This window comes from Tetrao urogallus (genome assembly GCF_951394365.1).
Source record: "Tetrao urogallus genome assembly, chromosome: 3".
In the NCBI taxonomy this organism is placed as follows: domain Eukaryota; kingdom Metazoa; phylum Chordata; class Aves; order Galliformes; family Phasianidae; genus Tetrao; species Tetrao urogallus.
In genome coordinates this window covers 70,590,414-70,612,234 of record NC_136815.1, presented here as the reverse complement: position 1 = coordinate 70,612,234, position 21,821 = coordinate 70,590,414, and the positions used below count along the sequence as shown (strand labels likewise).

General features: G+C 34.8%; 1 protein-coding gene across 1 annotated transcript in view; it reads left to right on the top strand.

Moving 5' to 3' along the window:
- DNAH5 (dynein axonemal heavy chain 5) overlaps nt 1–14,319 on the top strand; it is a gene marked incomplete at both ends in the record, with an annotated part of 104,894 nt that extends 90,575 nt beyond the window's left edge. Inside the window, 11 exons of the mRNA XM_079533475.1 lie at nt 543–664; nt 1,639–1,788; nt 3,667–3,912; nt 4,419–4,638; nt 5,295–5,500; nt 6,423–6,626; nt 7,172–7,387; nt 9,335–9,547; nt 11,591–11,743; nt 12,277–12,508; nt 14,168–14,319. Coding sequence (XP_079389601.1) covers nt 543–664; nt 1,639–1,788; nt 3,667–3,912; nt 4,419–4,638; nt 5,295–5,500; nt 6,423–6,626; nt 7,172–7,387; nt 9,335–9,547; nt 11,591–11,743; nt 12,277–12,508; nt 14,168–14,319 — 2,114 coding nt within the window. The remainder of the gene's footprint in view (nt 1–542; nt 665–1,638; nt 1,789–3,666; nt 3,913–4,418; nt 4,639–5,294; nt 5,501–6,422; nt 6,627–7,171; nt 7,388–9,334; nt 9,548–11,590; nt 11,744–12,276; nt 12,509–14,167) is intronic.
- Between the last annotated feature and the right edge of the window lie 7,502 nt (nt 14,320–21,821).

Genomic DNA, 21,821 nt, shown 5'->3' with positions numbered 1-21,821 from the left:
CGTGTTGAATCTTCAGAAAATCTTAATTTCTCAAATATGTATTTCTCAGATAATGTTTATTTTCAAGCACGTTGTACAAGGACATGTCTAAGTAAATCTTAATGAAAGAAACAAAGATTAAGGTACAAAGAAAACCAAATTTGTGTAAGTTAACCATACTGCAGACTGTATTTCACCAAAGTTGGCTTGACTTACTGATGGTTAATCCCTGTAACCTCATTTTTATTTGTGTTGCTTTCTTTTAATTTGACTGGAATTCCAAGGAACGCAAATACGCATACTGAATAAATCATCATATTTTCTACAGCAATAAATGTTCGAAGAAAAGTATTAGAAAAAGAGCTTAAATGTTTGAAGAAAAGTATTAGAAAAAGAGCTTTTTCCTCTGTAAACTCAAGCTTACTCAGAAATTTATTGATGACTATCCTATATTATAAAGTATATCTCCAGACTGGAGGACAGGAAGTCATGTGAAATTGTCTTGTGGTATCTACCTTATGTGTTCCAAATTTTCCTCTCCTTTTTCTTTTTTTTTCTTTCAGGTGGTGCTTCCCTGGACCTTAAAGCTTGTCCTCCCAAACCAGCTAAATGGATCCTGGATATGACTTGGCTGAATTTAGTGGAGCTTAGTAAACTTAGCCAATTTTCAGATATTCTTGACCGAGTAAGCAAAAGCTTTTTAAAATAATCTGTTGTTTGGGGATGATTATTTGATAATGATCAAGACATAGAGAGAGAAACTGGTTTATTTTGTAAACAGAACGAAAACGATGGCTTCAGTGTAATTAGTTTTGGCCCTGACTGCTAAGCAAACAGTATAAAAAGACTTCAAAATAAGAAAATGAGAAGTAGCACCAAAAAAAAAAAGCCACCACTGAACAATCCCCTCCCCAAAAACCAAAACTATAACAACAGGCAAAAAACAGTCACAAAACAAAACCAACACAGGAAAACTGAAAAAAAATAGAAGCTTTCACACTCTATAGTTATACATCTTTACAACCTGCCATTATCCAATTCACATTTGAATTTGACTCTTCTTCCTCAAGAGTATTAGAATTTCTTGCATCCCTGTCTTGCTTTCTTAAACTATGCTTTATGTTTGTTCCAGTATTTTACTGGTTATATGCACCTTGAAGAGCCTTGATGATACTAAGTGTAGTAAGTGTAGTAGTAAAGTACTATTGTTGTAGTACTGTAGTCCTATTCACATATAATACTTGCAATTTACTTATTCCACATAATAAAGTGGAGTAAGTAAATTGCAAGTATTACATGTGAATAATACCTTCTGTACTGTGGGGAGTAGATATGTACCTAGTGTTCTCAAAGCTACCAATCAAGCTATCTGCTTTCTGATCTTTCTATGTAGTTATTTCATTAGAGGAAAGTACTTAGCAGTAGCCCTTCTTTTCAGAATATGAATGCTTAGAAAGATACTGTTGCATTGTGAAGTTTTGTACTGAAAAGCTGAAAGCTTGTCCTCTCTTTTCTTAATAACCATACTAAATCTGTGAATAACGCTGATAAATACTTTGTGTGTGGATTAAGCATCTTTGACCCTCACTAAAAGCTTGCGAGCTTGCAGTGTTATATGACTTGTATATGACATTTATTCCTTTGTTGGTGTAACTACAGATTTCTAGAGCAGAGAAAGAGTGGAAAATCTGGTTTGATAAAGAGAATCCTGAAGAAGAATCAGTTCCTTGTGGCTATGGTCAAACCCTGGATTGCTTCAGACATCTTCTTCTTATCAGATCTTTATGCCCTGACAGGACCATTGCTCAGGTACATTTATATGGCCAGCATAATCTATCCAGGTGTTGTTAGATAATAGTTAAAGAATTCCAATTCAGTACCTTTTTATTTAATACTTAAAAGGAATTTTTCTAATGGACCTTTGCACTGAATTTTCTGAAAATCTTATCAGACAGATAACCTATGCATTTTTTACAAGTTCTCAAAATGATTCTGATATAGTTTAGTATGGATATGGGATTTCATCTGGAAGCTGATGTGTTTATCCCTTATCAATTCAGGCTTTATTCTTAACTGTTCTTGCTAATGTTACTCACTGGTATTGTAGAAGTGTCCTCTTATTAGGCTGAAATAAAATCTTTTCATTACTTTATTGACTGAGGAAAGACATAACATGAAAATAATTTAACTGAGGAATCAGTTCTTGCATCGAACAATTGTAAGACCAACCTTAAAAAAATCCATGTTAGTGTCTGTTCAAAATTTTTAATTTCAAATAATCTATTTAGAAAAGAGATAAATGTAAAATTAAATCTTAAAAAAATAATAAAACTTTTTTTTTTAAAGTCAGGTTCTAGGAGACTATTCTAGGAGTGTTTGTGTTGCTCCAGTGCAGAAGAATAAAAATTATGCAACTGCTGATAATTTCAGAGTGATGACTGGTAATTTACTGAAGTCAGAATACATCACTAATAATGTGGTATTCATTTTATGGATGCAAGCCTTTAGACATTGCAACTGAATTAAAAGAAAGGCTCATCATTTATTGGGATAGTCAATGAAAGGCTAAGCGATGCTGTGTAATGAATGTCTTAGATGCGTGCAGTGAATCTGAAACTAGTCAAGCAAAATTAGCTCTTCCTCAGTTCTGCTAATAGGGGCAAGATATCTTTTCATCTTACAATTGTTTTATGAAAACTAATAAATTATCAAATGCTAAATATGTTTTTCTGAGAAGTAACACAAAGTCTTACATTAGACTTGATATCAAAAAGACACTTTTTGCTGTAAGGGTGTTGAGACACTGGAACAGGTTGCCCAGTAAGGTTGTGTGCTGTGAGTGCCCCCTCCCTGGAAGCATTGAAGGCCAGGATGGATGGGGCTTTGAGCAACCTGGTCTAGTGAGTGGTGTCCCTGCCCATAGCAGGGGGTTGGAACTACAGGATCTTAAAGATCCCTTCCAACCCAAACCATTCTATGATTCTAAGTATTAATTGGAAGATTACTCTAAGAGACAAGCAATGTACTGGGAAAGCATACAAGAAAGATTATCTGAAGCTGTTTGAGAAAGAGCCTTTTACGTTTTGTAAAGGAAGAATAATGTGTTTTTTTGCAGTAAATAAATAGGGTATAACAGAGGTGATCTTCTTACTTACTTCTTGATTTTTTCACCATTATTACCATTTATTTATAATTTGTTTAAGCATAAAGGTGGGAAAGACCTAATGACTTTGAGGCTTAGCTTTTTTATTTTTTATTATGTTTTTTATCTGTTCCCTAAAATAGGATCTTCAAATATTTAAACCCTATTTGTCAAGGTTATTTTTTTTATTAGTCTGTAATATATGTAGGTATTATATGTGATATATTATATATATAACAATGCATGGAGATATACGCAATAGAATATTTATTTAGTAAGTTTTAAGTGATTTTATAAAGCTGTGAGAACTTTTGAAGACAGCGTGGAATGTTACCAAACAAAACAGATTAGTTGCGTGTTTTTATTTCTGCTATTAAAATGTATACAGTAGAGCATTCTATATTTTATACTTTTTTATGTAGAGTAAGGCCTATATAAATTTTACATCATTTGTTCTTCAGCACACATAGCAGTTGTATTTGCACTGGGAAGAAAAGAATATTAAGTGATTATGTAGTATGGTAAATTTACCCTTTTTAATATAGGCAAGAAAATATGTTGTTGACACTATGGGGGAGAAATATGCAGAAGGAGTCATCTTGGACTTGGAGAAGACATGGGAAGAGTCAGATCCACGTGTTCCTCTCATATGCTTTCTTTCCATGGGCTCTGATCCAACAGACTCCATCATTGCTTTGGGAAAAAGGCTGAAGACAGAGACACGTTATGTTTCCATGGGCCAGGGGCAAGAAATCCATGCTCGTAAACTTCTGCAACAGACAATGGCTCATGTAAGAGACAAATATGACAAATATCTGAATGCTTTTTTGGAAGCTTATCAACTGAAACTCTTGCCATAAAACAAAGATTTTTGTTGTGTAGTTAATACTGGTTTAAGAAACTGTATTTATTTGCATAAATACACATCCTCAGCAATTGAACTTTCTTTTCACATTCACTTAATTGAACATAATAAACTTCTTGATTTTGTGCAGACATGATTGTTTTATACAAAATGTAATTTTTGGTGCCAGTTCTTGACTGATGAGCATGTTTGAATTGCTCATGAATTCATGAACTGCATGAATTTTACATTTTCATCATCAGGCAAAACTGGCTGTGGAGAATTTCTTCCTTTAATTTCTTTCATAAACACGTAGAGTGCTTATACTCTGTTCTGATTTGATTAAGATACATTGTCTTTGTTCTTAACCTACTTCATAAACCAAGATTGATTTCAGTGCTTTTAGTGTGCAAACACTGTTGATAATATATTGATTCTGCCATTTTAAACTAGGGAGGTTGGGCACTTTTGCAGAACTGCCACCTTGGACTTGACTTTTTGGACGAGTTGATGGACACAATAATAGAGGCAGAGACTGTCCACGAAGGCTTTCGACTATGGATGACAACTGAAATCCACAAACAGTTCCCCATCAGCCTGCTCCAAATGTGTATTAAATTTACCAATGAACCACCACAAGGGCTGAGAGCTGGACTAAAGAGAACATACAGTGGTGAGTGCTGGAGTGATTTAAAATTAAATTTTGGTTATTTTTGGACTCTTCACAGTTAGTATGTGGTCACTCAGTAGCCACTGGTAGTGCCTGGAAACAACTATGAGGAACTGATCACAACAATGTCAGGACATGTCTTGATTCTTTGAGCTAGAAATTGTGAAAATTAGAAGGAAGAGAGGATCTACTGAAGTTCTGATACCAGAACTATATAGATAGCAAAGCATGGAATTACTTTTTCTGTTCTCAAATATTGGCTGTTACACAGTTCTGAATGTTTAAATTTTTAATCTCCTTATGTATTTTGGCAGAAAAGCAACACGATTTCTTTGCTGGCAATTAAGTGCTCTTTACTGCATTCAATAAAGGTCTGTATTTAAAGAGTCTTTGGAGAAACCAACTTAATGTGGATTCAACTACTAGTAAATTGTTTGTTTTCTGAAGCTTACTCTTTTTGTCTGGACTAATTTATAGTACTGTTTTAATTTGTGCTATTGGAATGAAAAATCTCCAGCATAGAACAATATGTAGGACAGTAATTTTCTCCTGGGTGATGCAGATAGCCAACTAAATATCACTAGGATTGATGTTTTAGTACTGATTTGAAGTACTTTTTAATACTATTCCTTCTTATAAAACTCATTTATAACCAATAGGTGTCAGCCAAGATTTGCTAGATGTCAGTGACACGGTACAGTGGAAAGCGATGCTGTATGCTGTAGCTTTTCTACACTCCACTATTCAAGAAAGACGCAAATTTGGATCTCTGGGTTGGAATATACCCTATGAGTTTAACCAAGCTGATTTCAATGCCACTGTGCAGTTCATTCAAAACCACTTGGATGGCACAGATTCCAAGAAGGTAATTAACATTTCTGGCGAAGGTAGATTAATGCCATGAATATTTTCAATAGTAGAATGTATTACATAGTTTCCAATAACTGAAACTCAAGCACAATTTTAAATTATTATTTAATTTCCACAAATATTCAGTATTTCAAATATACATGCTTGCAGCACAGGAGGTTTAAATTAGACTTTTAAATCCGTGCATGTACAATTTGCAATACTGTATATTTAAACAAAACAGAAACAAAAAACAACGCTCCAAGCCTTCTCTTTCTAAAACTTCACAAGTATAATATAAAAATAAAAATATAGATCTCCTTTTCAATGCTGACTATATCAGATAGTTAAAAACAATCCACTTTTATACTTTTTTGTCTGAGTCAGTGTTTTTACTCAAACTGATTCGACTTCTCCAAGCTATTTTGGCAGCATAATGAAGCAGATGGTTGCCTTTACTGATAGCATAGAACTTCTTACTTTCCTCACTTTCATATGGTCAGTTATATAAAGAGAGATATATGGCAGATCACTTTGCAATTAACCTTTCAAAAGAACCTGAAAGCATGATGGGAATGTAGTTATATCCCTCTTTCTCAGGTGCCACAAGAGCATTTGAGTTAGTTGTCAAGGTATTCCATTTTGAGAAATCTGGTCTAGTACTAGATATGGAGATTGGTGGCTCAGCCTGCGCCAGAGGGGTTGGAGCTTCATGATCCTTGAGGTCCCTTCCAACCCAAGCCATTCCGTGATTCTATGAAATCCTTGAGGATGTTCTGCAGACACAGTGTTATAATAACACAAGAGTAGTAAGAAAATAATTATCTTCCAAAAGGGACAGAAATGCAAGATTTACTGTATCAGATGATCATACTAAGGGAGATGTAAATAAGAGAGAAGAGGATTAGCTGAAGTCAATTCTTTTTGTCTGGTTGTAGGGGATTTCCTGGAGTACTGTTTGTTACATGATAGGTGAGATCCAGTATGGTGGCCGTGTGACAGATGACTATGACAAAAGGCTGATGAACACCTTTGTAAAGGTCTGGTTCAATGAAAAAATGTTCAGTCAAGAATTCTGCTTCTACAAAGGATATGGCATACCCAAATGTACTATGGTGGATCAGTACCTTCAGTATATACAGGTTGGTAAATGAAAGCTGCTTAACAGGAAGAAAAAGTTTCCCTTAAGTTTCTCACAAGTTCCTGAGTTCTGGAATTTTGTCTTCTGAGTTTATGTATTCTGTCTCCACAGACTCTTTATTGCCTTTTAACTGTTTGCTTATCTGTTTGTGTGAGCAGTAGTTATTGCTATCATCGCATCAATACTCTTTTCTGTGATTTGCTGGAGGGATGTACTGAAAAGGATACAGTTATTAAAGAGAGTATAGAATGGAGTCCAGACATTGAGTACATCCTCACAGAAACAATGTTGAGATATGGCAGAACAAGGTGACTTTTAAAATAGTGTATGGAGGTAAAACCTGAATTTATTGTTAACTTTAGTGTGACTTGAACTGTGACATAACAAATAGCTCAAAGCAAGATATTTGCAGTAAGTCTATTTGAAGAAATCTATTCTCTTAATTTACCTTTTTTTTTTTTTTTTTTTTTTTTTTTTTTTTTTTTAGAATATAATTAGTATATAAATCTATCTCTAGTTGTGCTCTTTTTATTTTTCACTTTATAGAGTCTTCCTGCTTATGACACACCAGAGGTATTTGGTTTGCACCCCAATGCTGATATCACTTATGAAAGTAAACTTTCCAAAGATATATTGGACATCATCCTCAGTATTCAGCCAAAGGACAGCTCTGGTGGAGGAGGTGAAACCCGAGAGGCAGTTGTAGCCAGACTAGCTGACGATATGCTGGGAAAGCTTCCTGCTGATTATGTACCGTTTGAAGTGAGTTATTGAAATTCTGTCAAAGACATTTGCTATATCTTACTTTGTATGAATTAAAAAAAAAAAAAGTTATATTGGATGTTCTAAAAATGTGTTTATACTCATTCATCCAGACTATACTTTAAAAACATATTTCATAGTGGTCTGACCAGATACTTAACATCTATAATGAAGTCACTAAGTATGGACTGAAGACTTTTTTTAAAGAGCTTTTCAAAAATATGAAACCACTTAATGCTCAAGTTGTCATTTGCAGTAGGGAGGGCAGAATGAGTCATTAGTGTTTCAGGTAAGGTTGTTGACATTGTAGTAGGTTACAAGTGTACTTATGCTTCTAGAAGTGTTACGACATTAATACATGTATTACTCTGGGATTCTGCTTACAACATGTAGGTAGTTTTAGGTTGTTTCACTTTTCAGCAAAAGGATTTGATTTTGTTGTTGTTGTTTTTTTCTTTGAAGAAGGAGCAAGGAGACCTGTACAATCTGACAGCTTTCTTTCTTTTTTTTTTCATAGTAATAACTTTTCAAATACTCTCTTTAGGTACCCGCACTGCTATATATTTTCTGTAGCCCATTATTAGTTACGTAGTCTCCCTTCACTCAAATGATATAATTATGTTAATGTACTTTGTCTGAGAAGATGATTTATCTGAATTTTGAATAACTATTTAGCAGTTTCTCAAAGGTTTGTACTTGCTGAGGGTTCTGAACTATAGTCTTCCTAGAAGTCTGAATTTTGTGATTTTCCGAAAGGCCATAGTTACCGAACCAGAAGTCTGAGATCTGCAGAAGATTGTAAGCTTCTCAGAGTTGTATTGCTATAATGATGGGCTAAATTTCCTGGTAGCTGTTAGCCCATCTCTCTTCAGCTTCTTTTTATCATCTCCAGATATGACAGTTAATAAAGGCGTATTTTATACGTTATCATTATATAAGTAAACTTAGCCTTAGAAAAATCTTTTGGGGAGGATCAGCTCTGATCCTGATTCTGTTGTAAACTAGGGTTAAAATGACAAATTCAGATGTAATTTATAGTAATCAAAGTGAATGTGAAATACAAAAATATTTCATTAGTCAATAACTATATTAATTCCTTTTCTTGTTGTTGTTTTGGAATATATGTGTAGCAAAATCTGAATAAACTGGTATGTAATTTTTTTTTACTTACCTCACAAATAGAATCATATAGTCAAAGAATAGCTGTAGTTCAAAGAGACCTAAAAGATGATTCAGTTCCAACCTCTTGCACAGGCATTGTTGCCACCAGCTATATCAGGCAACTCAGGGCCCTATCCAATCTGGTTTTGAATGCCCATTCCGTGGGCCCATTCCAACAGCTCTACGTCTTTCTTGTCTTGGGGGCTCCGGGCCTGAACTCCAAATGGAACCGCACAAGTGCAGAGTAGAAGGCCATATAAATTTAAAAATATCTATTGTTATTGTTATCTGTTGTTATTAAATTGTTAAATTTTCACTTTTGATAAAAATATATCAGCACTTTTTATTAGAATACAAGATTTCCTGCCTTTGTAATAGTTCCCAGACACTGCTGATAAATAGTGCTGATATTCTGATGCAAAGTGGCTGGGGTAATCACTCTTGATTGGTTTGTACAGAGTGAACCATGGAAATTACCTGTTGGCATTAAAGTTGAAGTTCTTGAGATGAAATATGGCCTAAATGCTGCTTAAATTACCTTAGCTTATAGAATTATATAGAGACTGAATCATAATTCAAACTAAAACTACGGCCAGTCTCAGTATCATAGATTTTACTTAGAACAAATGCTGTATTTCTGTCTTGCAGAGCACTTGAGAAATATACCAAGCTGACTGTTTAATTCTTTAGTATTATATTTTAAAAATTGTTTCGATGCCTGACCTGGACATATATACACCCTTGGCTTTTATTTCTGTTGAAGAGTCTTTGGTTTACTACTTATAGGTAAAAGAGAAACTGAAGAACATGGGACCTTTTCAGCCTGTGAACATATTTTTGCGACAGGAGATTGAACAAATGCAGAGAGTTATTTCATTAGTAAGAAGCGCTCTGACTGATCTAAAACTTGCCATTGATGGGACAATTGTTATGAGTGAAAATCTGAGGGATGCTTTAGACTGCATGTATGATGGGAGGATTCCTGCAAGCTGGAAAAAAGTAAGTGCACATCTTTTTTTTTTTTTTTTTTTTTTTTTGTTAGAGGAAATTATTATAACCTTCTAGACATATAATAACTACTTGTTTTAAACACAAGTGTACATGTTAATTAGGATATTGTGCAACTGCTGGGATAGAATTTGGGCAAAAATAAACATAGTCAAAGCAAGTCCTCTTTAATTTATAAAACCAGAAATGCGTGTGGGAGATACAGGCATTTCCCATTTTGACAAACTATTGCTTGTTGGTGGTTAGAAGGCTAGAGAGAAGAGTATAACATTAAATGTAATGATAGATTTTCAAAAATAGCACCTACACTGATGGAGTACAGTGTTGCTATTCTTTGAAATTAGGACAGACTAGTAGAAGTTGGAAAGGACCTCTGGAGATAGTCTAGTCCAATCACACTACTTTAAGCAGGACTAGAGAACGTATCATAAGATTCTCCAAGAATGAAATCTACAGCCTTTCTATCCATTCTGTATTCTGGTGTTCAATCACCCTCACTGAAGAAAAAAAGATTTCTTAAATCTAAAAGGAAATTTTTCATGTTTTGTATTGTGCCTATTGTCCTTTCACTGTGAAGAGTCTGAACTCTGTAACCTTCATTCTCTCTTCATGAGCATTGACAGTATCTCCCCTGAGCCTTCTCCTCTGCATGTTATACAGTCCCAGCTCTCTCAGCCTTTCTCATATGATAGATGCTCCAGTCCCTTAGCCATTGTCATGGCCCTTCTGAAGACTTGCAAAGTCTTGATCATGTCATTTTGCTTGGTTTGATGTGGTTGATATTGAAGTGGTCTTTACTGCAACATCAATTAAGATCAATTAAATTGATTTTCATATTCTAGCATTGTGCTAGGCTAGCTGTCCTAGTACCTTGAAACTGAGCTAAAATTAAATATTCTGTAATAATTATACACTGACACAGAATAAAATAAAATGCCATCTGTCTCAGAGGAAAGAGTGTCTGATGGATATAAGTGGCATTGGGTTTTATTAAGCTGCTTACTGTAATTTTTTTATATATTGAGAAATTCATACTCACTGGACAGCTCAATAGACTTGTTTAATGGACATAAATGTGCTCCCCTAACTTCAGATAGAATTGGGCTTCCTTTGAATTAGTTAACTGCTAGAATAATGGAAGAATCCTTCCACTTGTGTATTTTAGTGTGAATATTTGATTATATTTGAAAACATTAACCAGCCATCCAGCTAATTTTCTTTAAAAGCAATTAAGTTTTTTAATTTAAAAGATTTCATTGTATTACATTTGTCTTCAGCCCATGGGTTGAATTCTGACAGCTCTCTTTGATTTAAAGAATGTAATTAGATTATTCCACTCTCTCACTTACAAATCGGAAATATAAATTGTTTTCAAGGAGAACGAGAGCTGTTAATAGCAACTGATGGAAATAAACGTAGAGAGGGTTGTTTTGCTTTGTTTTTATTAACTAAGTGTTTTCATGGTACAAAACATAGAGCATAATAGATGCTTCACAGCACAAGTACAATAGGACTACTCAAAGAGAGAAATAATCACAAATCTTTCCATAGTATAAGCTCAATTTTCCTTACTTTTTTTTTTTTTTTTTTTTTTTTTTCAGAAAAAAACCCAAATAGGTTCCAAATAGCAGAACTCCTAATAGTCCTAATAAACCAAATAGCAGAAATCCTAATAACTTGAGGCACTGACTCTGACTTTAGAAAGATACACATAGGCAGTGATTCTTTCTAGTTCTCACAGTTATCTAATTTTGCAAAAATGTCTTAAAATAGACAATTATCTCTGGGAGCATTAAGCATATCTAAATGGGATACTAGCCATGAATTTGAGCAGAACAAGAATTTTCTTCAGGTTTCTGTATGAGGCAACTATCAGACTAAAAGTTAACTTATGAGAAATGAACTTTAAATATGCTTTACTAATATCACATTGTTTACTACCTTGTGAAGAGTCGCATTCTATTGACTTGAATATGATGTTTTAAAACTGCTGAACAAGATTAGAAAATGAACATGTTGTTTATTATTTTTTAGGCATCTTGGTCTTCCAGTACACTTGGTTTCTGGTTTACTGAACTTCTAGAAAGAAACAACCAGTTTTACAGTTGGATTTTTGAAGGCCGACCAAACTGCTTCTGGATAACAGGTTTTTTTAATCCTCAAGGATTTTTAACTGCAATGAGACAGGTAAACAGTGTTTAAAGTCTCACTCTGTGTGTTATTAGATATACTTTTTATTTTTTATATATATACGGCTGTGTTGAATGCTGAGTTATGCGCATGACTCTATCTTATCAACCAGGAAGACATAAGAATGCTTGACTGTTTAAGACTTTCTGAGTGTTATTCTGCCACATGCTTTTTCATTATCGACAGCTTGTAGGTTAATTTATTTTTCCTACCTTGAGTCTGGCCTTATGTATGTAGACACTGCCTTACAATATTATTAAGTTAGAGTGGATAATTAATGTCTCATATCTCATGAACTTCTTTTCCTCTTTTATTTTTTTTTACACTTCTGCAATTCAATAGCTGAATTTTATTTATTTATACCTGTCAAGTATGAACTTTGGAGCATTTATTACTGTATGTGTTTCTGCGGATTTAGTGATTGTGTTTTGTCAGCACAGTTTAGCAAGTGAGCCACATTTTGCTTTAAAAGAGAACAGTAAGTATCTATGTTCATCAGCATAGATCATAGTTCTATCTGTTTTGGGCAGGAAATAACAAGGGCTAACAAAGGATGGGCTCTGGACAGTGTAGTGCTGTGCAATGAGGTTACTAAATGGATGAAGGATGATATCACAAGCCCTCCTGTGGAAGGTGTCTACGTGTATGGGCTGTATTTGGAAGGAGCTAGCTGGGACAGAAAAAACATGAGACTGACTGAATCTAAGCCCAAGGTGCTCTTCGAGATGATGCCAGTTATAAGGATATATGCAGAGAATAACAGTAAGTAGCTGTATTGCAGAAGACATTAATTTGATAGACTTCATTGTCACCCTTTTATTTCAATGGCATGAAAGACTCTTGGGCTTTAGGAATTTCATCAGGCTGTATCCCATTCATGTAAACATCTTGAGTCTTTTTGAACAAGGGAGACTTCTTAGTCTTCCACAAAAAGCAAGCTATTGACTTTTTTGATAATAAATAATGAGTACTTCTTGCCCTAATATTTAGATAGATTAATTGTATTAAGAACTTCTAAAACATATTGCAGATCAACTGTTCTTTGCCTCGTGACAAACATGCTTGCCTTCAGTCTTCCATTGTGACTAAAGGTCTTAATTCCCAGTAGAAATTAATAATTTTAACATTAATGTACATGCTAGTGGTGCTATTAATATACAACTTTGGAGATACTGTTGCTTACTTTTCTCAGATTATTTGGGTATTGTGTGGCACTGGAGTGAGTTAGTCTATTTTCTCACTGATATTTTGAAGTAATTGGTAAACATTTGATATGATAGCTTAAAGATCAGAAATCTGGATATTTGCAGAGTGCAGCTCCTAGATTGAGAAGATGTTTGAATCAAAATTTATGTGTACAGACTCTTTAGCGTCTGTAACCCCAACACAAGTAACCTTTCCCATACACTAAAAGCCAATGTAATATACAAGTTTTTCATATATATCAACATATGTATAAATATATGTATACACAACATAGATGTATGTATATATAACGTGTATCACACACTTAAAGTATTTATAAATAATGTCTTATATGTGTACTGTTTATATAAAAAATTATACTTTTTTTTTCCTGGACTGAGCTATGCTGAGTTAAGACAGGTAAGGAAGCAGTGGAGGGATGTGATGAATATCACACATTTTGGCATTTGAGGCAGAAAAGGGCTGTAGGAACTGAAAGGAAATTAGGAGGCCAAAGGACAACAAAAAAATTGTTTTGTGGATATATATGATTTAGATTAATGTTTGCTTTTGTGGCATATGTGTGTAAAATAGAAAGGGTCATTGAAGAGAAACATGCAGTAGGACGGGAATACCCAATATTGAGTCTAAAATTGGAAGCTTCTGTTGAAAAGTGTTCCATCTCCAGAAGCAGAGCTTGCTTACATTATATTTTGCCAGGGTTTTGTGTAGGTAATATTTTATAAGAGACATAATCACTGTGAAAGCAGCCAATGTACCAAGTAATGAGCTCTGAGATACTAAGCAAGACTAGACTATTGTTCTGATTCCTAAGTGAAGAAGACAGTGATGCATACTCTGAAATACTAAATGCATTTCAAAACAAATTGTTCACTGTTTTTCCTTTTTTTTTTTTTTTTCTTACACAATAATAATATATTATTAATACCTAATATTCAGTGGACAGGTTGAACTAGTAATTGTGCTAATCAGGCTAGAGTGTCCATTTTCATTTCTTGCTATATCCTGTTACTGGTGGCTGACATTAAATCCTAAATCTCCCAGAATTTCAAGTAGTATGTAGCCTTCATTGGCAATAGCATGGTGGTGAACAATGTGAGAATTAAGTAAAATTTTTTTCTTTGGTGTTTTTTTTATTTCCTTGTGCCCAGTCTGCTAAGATCCTGTTTTTATAACCCAGTTTGATTTTCTTCTACATCTTTTCTGTCATCTCAGCTTCAAAAGATCCATGTCTATATTCGTGTCCAGTCTACAAGAAGGCTATTCGAACAGATGTGAATTACATTGCTGCTGTGGATCTTAGGACGCTTCAGCCTCCAGAGCACTGGGTACTGCGTGGGGTAGCACTTCTCTGTGATGTCAAATAGTGTTCAAAAAAAGGTTTCTGAGTATTTTTTTCTGATTTTAAAAGTTTGTATCAATTAGATATAGGATGGATCACTTTATTAAAATGTATTTACTAAGTCGTAGACTCCATTATGGTAATTTTAGTAAATCATTCTCAGTGAACTTGTGCAACAGGCTTACATAGGCTAATACTTAGAGTAATAATAATTTATTAAACTGATTCAAGCACCTCTTTGATATCTGTCTTTTAATGATAAATATCTCACTACTGTGTGCTTTATTTCGCCTTGAATAAAGATTGACTTGAACATAGTTATCTTTTGGTGCTTAATTATGGTTGTATCAAGGCTTACCTTTAAGCAACTAAATGCATTATTTGTCAATTTATTCCACTCTGAAAAACTAAGTTGAGTTGATCACTTGTACTAATTAATATTCTTCATGATGACATTCCATGATTGTCTTGTGGCTGATTGTTTATAGTTTGCTTGCTGTCTAAATACGGAAAGTAAAAATGAAATAATGTTGCATCTGTTCCACTAATTTTGGAGAACAAATTCATGGTATAACATTTGACAGCTGCTGGAATTCCTCATTACCTGGTTCTTGACTTATAAGTATGTGCTGGAGGGGAAGAAGTTTTTATGTGTCTGCTGCAGACTTTTTGCATTTCATCTAGATAGGTCCACATAGGAATCTATTTTCAAAGAGAAATGTTATTACCTCTACTTAGTTTCCAGGAAGTCCTCTGACTGCTCATCAGTGTTCTAACTTACCATAAACTCATGTCTTTCACCAAGTCCTTCTTCTCCTTCAAAGATACACAATATTCTTGTGCAGATCATCTACACTAAGAATATTCAAGTCATTTCTATTTCAAATGACACTTCTCAGATCATGTTTTTTTGTACCATTTAGTAATGTAAAGAAGATAAGAAATACTGTGTGATGATGTCAAACCACAAAGTAATTGTCAGTGAATGAACTTCACGTGCTTTTTTTTTTTTTTTTTGTGGTATTTTCTATGACGCTTACACGGGGATTAGGGAAGTTCCCCAAATGAATATGTGTTGGTGATACTAGTTATGCCGAAGGCTGATAGATCAGTGAAGCAGTTACTGTTATTTCTATTCTCCTACCTCCATTTCTTATAAGGTTTGGCATCAACTTTTTAGGTACCTGCAAACAAACAAACAAAAAAGAGAAGAATGGAAAGGTTTTATGAGAAGCTCTTTTGAAATGCAGGATCATGTCTGGGCTCTGAGTGCATACTCCTGCTCTCTGAGGGGCTTTGTGCCCTGGGCTTGTGTACAATTTGGTACAACTGAAGATCTGGTAGGAAGTCTCACTGAAGGCTGCCTCTCCTTGCAAGTGAAGCTGTTAAAGTGAAGTTCTTGCCCTTGGTCTATACCAAGGACTTAGTTTGTGTACTTGGTCCACATCTAGGAGCTAAATTGCAGCTACACTGCAGCTGTGCCTGTGCCCATGTCGGTGGTCCAGACCTTGCCCCTCACCTACTCTTTTGGCTTTCTGACTTGACCTTGGATCTGCCTCAATGCAATGGGCTTGCTTGGCAATCACTGACCTGTGCGTATACTGGTTGTCTTCAACAGATTACTCTGCCTTGTAAATCCATCTTTTTGGCATGACATCAGATCTACTGTATTGCTATGGACTCATCTATTAGATTGGTTTGGGAAAGGTGCTGTAAGAAATCATAGAATCACTAAGGTTGGAAAAAGATCTCCAATATCACCCAGACCAACTATTCACCCCCTACCAATATTTCCAAACCAAATCTGTCAGTTTCCTTGCTAATCTGATCAATATTTACTAGGAAAGTAAATAATGAGAAATGGTGAAACCTGTTAGCTCTTGTATAAGATTATAAAAAGAGTGCATGCAAAGCATGTCTAAGAAATGCTTTGTGAAATAAAACATGTTCAAAAATTCTCCCCTTCCTAAGTCATCATACATAAAAATCAATTTCTCTTATATTAACTTACATAAATCAATATTGTTTCGATTGAGATGTTTTGCAGAAAACGTGCAGACAATAAAAAATTTTTGCAGTCAAAATTGAAATGACTTTGTGCCTTCAAAGAAAAAATGTTTACTTCGTTTCACACATAAAATAAGTTGGTTCACATTTCTTCTTGACACTCTATTGAGGAATAATCAAGCTCAAAAATATGTATCAGAGTAGACAGAAACGTGTTGAGTTTTACTTTTAAATATTTTTAAGTTATTCTATCATTTTGGAAAAAAGTGACCCAACAAAGAAACAATTCTTATGAAGAATAAGAAATCACTTCATGCTTACTTTTCTCATTTAGTTCTCCAAATTCTGCGTTGTAATCTTTACTTGGGAAAGACCAATAAAGATACTGCTTGAATAAAATTAGGAGAATTTTTAGAAGAGAAGGGTCTATGACAAAATGCAATAGAAAATAAATCCTTATGAAAGGAAAAAAAAAAAAAAGTAGTGCTTCATGAGCTAGTTGTTTGCTCTGGATATGCAGTTGTTTCTGTTCTTTATAACACACAAATGACCAGATGGAAAATCAGGCCATGGAAATATCATCCAACCCTTGTGTTTGGTGTTTGCAATCCAGTACAGCCAGAGGCTGTCTCAAAGTAGTACTTTATGAGCAGGGCAGTACATTTTCATGGGACTGAATGAATTCTTGTAATGAGGAAGGAAAAAAATGTCTGAGAAGAAGTAGAAGGGATCAAAATCACCACAATATTTTATTGTACATTCTTTTTACTCAATTAGTTTTATTTTCAGAAATATTTTCTCTAGATCTATTACTTCTAACCATGGTTGGTAGCTGTGGATATAGCGAGTATGAAGATCTGGATATTAGACATGTATAGAGTACTTCTGTTTTTCTCAAAAAATATATCAGAAACTTTAAGATACACATTGTTTCCAGTGATTGTACCAAACCTTCAAGAACTCTATTATCATTCTAAATTGTCTTGATGACTTGATTGGATGGTAGAGTCACAGTGGTGATGGCTATACAGAAAGTAGCAGGATTTCACAGTGTATATCCTAGAGTGGGGGCATCTGGATTTTGGATGCAGTTCTCACTCTACTAAAACACACTGATTTTGTTTCTTTTTCTCGCACCTGTCCATTGGGAATAGGGAAATCAGACATGTTCCATGTATTTTTGATGTTGGTATTAGCAAAAGCTCTGATAGTGAAAAACATAGGAACAGCACTAATATTTTTATAATTAGTTCGGGGATATGGTCCACGTTATCACATCTTGTGGGTTTTACAATGCAAGCTGTGGCACTGGGGCAGTCAATAAAAACCATCTCTGTACTTTTTCTCAAGAAGAGGATGTTCTTTGTGTGAAGGGGAGATAGGGGCTGAGGAGGGATCAAGACAATCGAAATAGGTACTGAGTAGAGAGAAGTTTCAGCCATTCAGTTAAATAAGGTTAATGCTCAGAGGTGGAAGCTTTTGGGGAAAAAAAAAAAAAAAAAGCCATATGCCTGTACTTATCTGATAAAATAATCTTGTTTGCCCTCTGCTCTCTTGCTTTATCTGCTTTTTCTTTTCTTTCTTTTTTTTTTTTTTTTTTTTTCCCCAATGGGGATATTTTATTTCCTTGATTATAGTATTTAAACTGTAATTATTGTGGTGAAGGATGAAAGCAGAAGTGACTAATAATTTTGGATGGATTGATTACTGTTAATAGAGAGTTCAGTGAATGACGTATTAAATGGTCCTTTTTTTTCAATAACCTTTTGTGGCTCAGGCTGTGAAAGTGATGTATGAAAAATAATAATGTGTGAAAGAAAAATTCTGAATGTGATTCAGTTTGTCTAATGGAGGTGTTCATCTGATTTGATATTTGCCTGTGTTCAATCTCAGGATTAACCAACATTACTGAATATATGTGATTATAAGATGGCATTAAGGTATTTACATTAATACAAACCTGAATGAGTTTCCTTTAATAGCAATTAAAAGTTATTTGTCTTTGTAATCATCTACAGGCGCTGTTTTCGTGTTTATTGTTGGAAGGAAAAAACTATTAAAGAAGAGCGTGATTACTACAGGAGAAGTGCTGAGAATTAATTTATCCAGAGCTGTGTCTTATGCATGATAGAAACCAGTCAAAGAGATTCTCTGCAGGTTTCTTTAATTACAAAAAGTCATGTGTGACTGCCCCAAGTAGAATATTTTATTGAATTTAAACCATTCAAATATGAAATAAGTAGAGGAAGATTTGTTTTCCATAACAAATTTCTGAATAAAGGAATATTTTTAATTAAAAGAAAAATATATACCAGTGTAAAAATTGAGTGTTTTTAAATTGGCTTTTGATGATAGTGATTTTGTTGAGTTGTGCAGTGGATTATGAGCCTGAATGTTATCACAAATAAAGGTGAAATATATCATTGTGCGTTGGAGATAGAAGCGAAATGTCTGTGCTTCCCATTTATATGCAGGATTCATTCTGACTGGCTGAAGCACTGTGGCCAATACCGAGCTGTTGAGGAAGGACTTCAGCAGTGCTGATGTAGGTAGTTTCAGCTATGTCTGAGAAGTACATCCACTCCCTCCATGGGCACCTTCTCATGTGTGTTCTCTGTTGTGTTGTACTCATATTTGGCCTGTGCAGTCCTTAGGATACTTGCTGTTGATGAAACTGTGAAAGATGTAATGCTGTTTTGGAGATGTCTTTTACTTGTCTATCTATCTAAGAGTTCAGGCTCGTTTACCCTGACTCGTTATCCTTGAAAGTTTAGAGCAGGTGTTTCTAAGCACCCAGAAAAGTGTGAGTCTTGTAATATGGTTGTCATTCACTTGAGCCATTTTCTGAAAAGTGAGATGCCCTCTTATTCATCACTGCTATCCCAGATCATTAGCACTTTGATTAAGTTCATCAATTTCTACTTAAAACAGGAGCACTGTATTTAAAAATGTTAGTTTGTGTGTTTGTGGTGAGCTGCAGGATTCCTCAGCCCTGGGAAATACTGTGACATCCAACTCGTGCCATCCCCCAGAAATATTAAGCAGCTTCAATGAAGCGGACAAACTTGCTTTTCTTTCAAGCTAAGCCAAGGATCAAATGTCATGCTTATACTATTATAATGATAGGATTAGAGTGGAAATAACTTTGAAACATTAATAAGCAGTTGCTTACAGTTCATATTTTACATACACAAAAACATACAACAAAGGAGCTAATAACCAAAAATTATGGGCAATGAAATATCACAGTTAAATACGTGAGGCAGGAAAAGACCCAAGTCCCAACCAGTGATGGGTTGCCTTGGGTCAGTCATCCTTGTAAAAGGCATTTAGGCTGCAAGGAGAGAACTTCTACTGTTACTTATTTTCAGTGTGCTTCTTTTCTCTTTCTCCTCTTTAACACACTTCCATATTTTTCATCTCTTATCAACATAATCAGCATTGCAGTCTTCTGCAGTGAGTTGATGCGTGACTCAGCACATTGCTGAATCTTAGTTGGGGCCGTTTAAGTACATTTCACTGCAAGGAGAATGCAAAGAGAGGCTGTTCTGTCACCATCTCTTTTTGGGGGGCTCATGTGCCCAGAGCTGTTGGAGCAGAGGCTCACTCACTAGGTGTCAGCAAAGCAGTGCAGAAAAAAAGCTTTTTTTCCCTGAGAAATAAAAAAGTACGTAGTACTTACAGCTTCATGCAGGTAGCTGGAAATGTAAAGCCTATTAAGTTGTTGGGTTAAGATCAGAGTAACCTAACCTAGAAAACTGGTGTTTTCCATGCCATTAACTTGGTTTTATTTCATAGACAAACGGCTTTCTGTATTTGTCATTGGTGCCTAGGGAAGAGTGTCAAAGTGCTGCATTTAAAGCAGCAAATGTGAAAGACTACTGTTAGAAAAATTATCACTTTCTAAAACATGCTGTCTTCTGAGTTCAGAGGTTTGTAGTCCAACCTGAATAACTTTCTCTTCCATTTCTCTCTGCTATCAAGTTCTACTGTTTCTTCTACTGCTTGGATTTGGGTTCCACTGATTGATAAAAGCTTTTTGTTTTCTCTGGCTTTCAGCAAGCTTCTGCCACAGATGATTGCATCTGCCCCTATGCTTGAGGCAACTGTGCTTGCCAGCCATGCAGATGTCATCTTCCATGAGTACTCCTAATTCTGGCTAACACTGGGCTCAACAGTGAGTTTTTCTTTTATTCCATGACAAATATCATCTGACAGATCAGTCCCCCTCAGAACTTTTCCTTTCTTTCCCAACACCTTTTTAACATTTCGGTCTTTGCTTAGGAATGCTTGTGAATGCTTGTCTTGCTATTCAGTAGAACCAGACAGTTCAGAAAAGCCTGTCTGTATTCATCACAAAATCAGCTTTGCCTGTAATTACCATAGCACCAGCAACAGCTTGCATCTGGAGAACAAGATGCTTGTACTTCATGATACACAACAACATGGAACTGATACTATCCAAGTGTAGGGTGCGCAGCTGCATAAATATCAGAATATATGTATACAAATTGTATGTTTTAAAAAGATTGAAATGCTGGGTAGATGACCTTCTCTCAAATGGCTTTTTTTTCTTATTTTTTTACTTTTCTTATTCTTTTTACTTATTTTTTAAACTGAACTCTTGGTATTCAGAAGCAATTGCTGAGTAGCTTAGGGAATTGTCTGTGGAAAGTGGAGCTTATTGCTGTATTTATTTATGGAACAGATTCAACCTCCGTCTGATCAGGAAAACATATATATTGGCTTATTGAGGAGGCTGAAAAGTTCATCCTCTGTGTCTGACGAAATTTGTTGAGTTAGAGATGTGTGATGCTATAAGGCAAGAATTAATGACCTCTGAAGCTTAAGGTAGAGTCCCAGTAAAAATTAGTTGGCCAAATCTAAGGTGATGCAATATTAAATATGGTCTGTGAAACTGCTGTTTAATGTTACGTTATTGCAAATATTTGTAAAGGTGCATTCTCTAAAGAAGTAAAACACCAAGTTTAATTACTACTGCCTGGTATTTAAGGTTTCAAATTTACTTTTGAAGATACAGCTTTGAAGACTGTGTGTCACAAGACTAGTGCAGTGTTTAACTTCTGTTGTGTTGGAGGGAGCAGCCTTACTTAAAAGATACCAGTAATGCAAGCATTGTTGTTATTACTGAATTACTGCACACACAACAGAGGATAAATGTTGTCTTTTGCTTTTCCCCTGCCTGGAACATTTTTTCTGAACACTGAGAAAGTCCACAATGCTATAATTCCTTTGATGGTGATTCAGAAAAGGAACATATGGAATTTCTGTGTTCATAAGGTTATGATGTTTTAATTTTTTTTTTTTAATGTGAGAAAATGTGTATATTATTTATTTTTGACAAAATAATATCTGTGCTTAAAAATAAGCAACTACATACTAAAGATCTGGTGATCTAAGATTTGAGAATGTGGAAGTGATGTGAGAGTCAGTGTCAATAATACAAAAGAAGAATCCTGTAAGTCTCAAACTGTGACCAAATATGTAGATAAGTGTAGC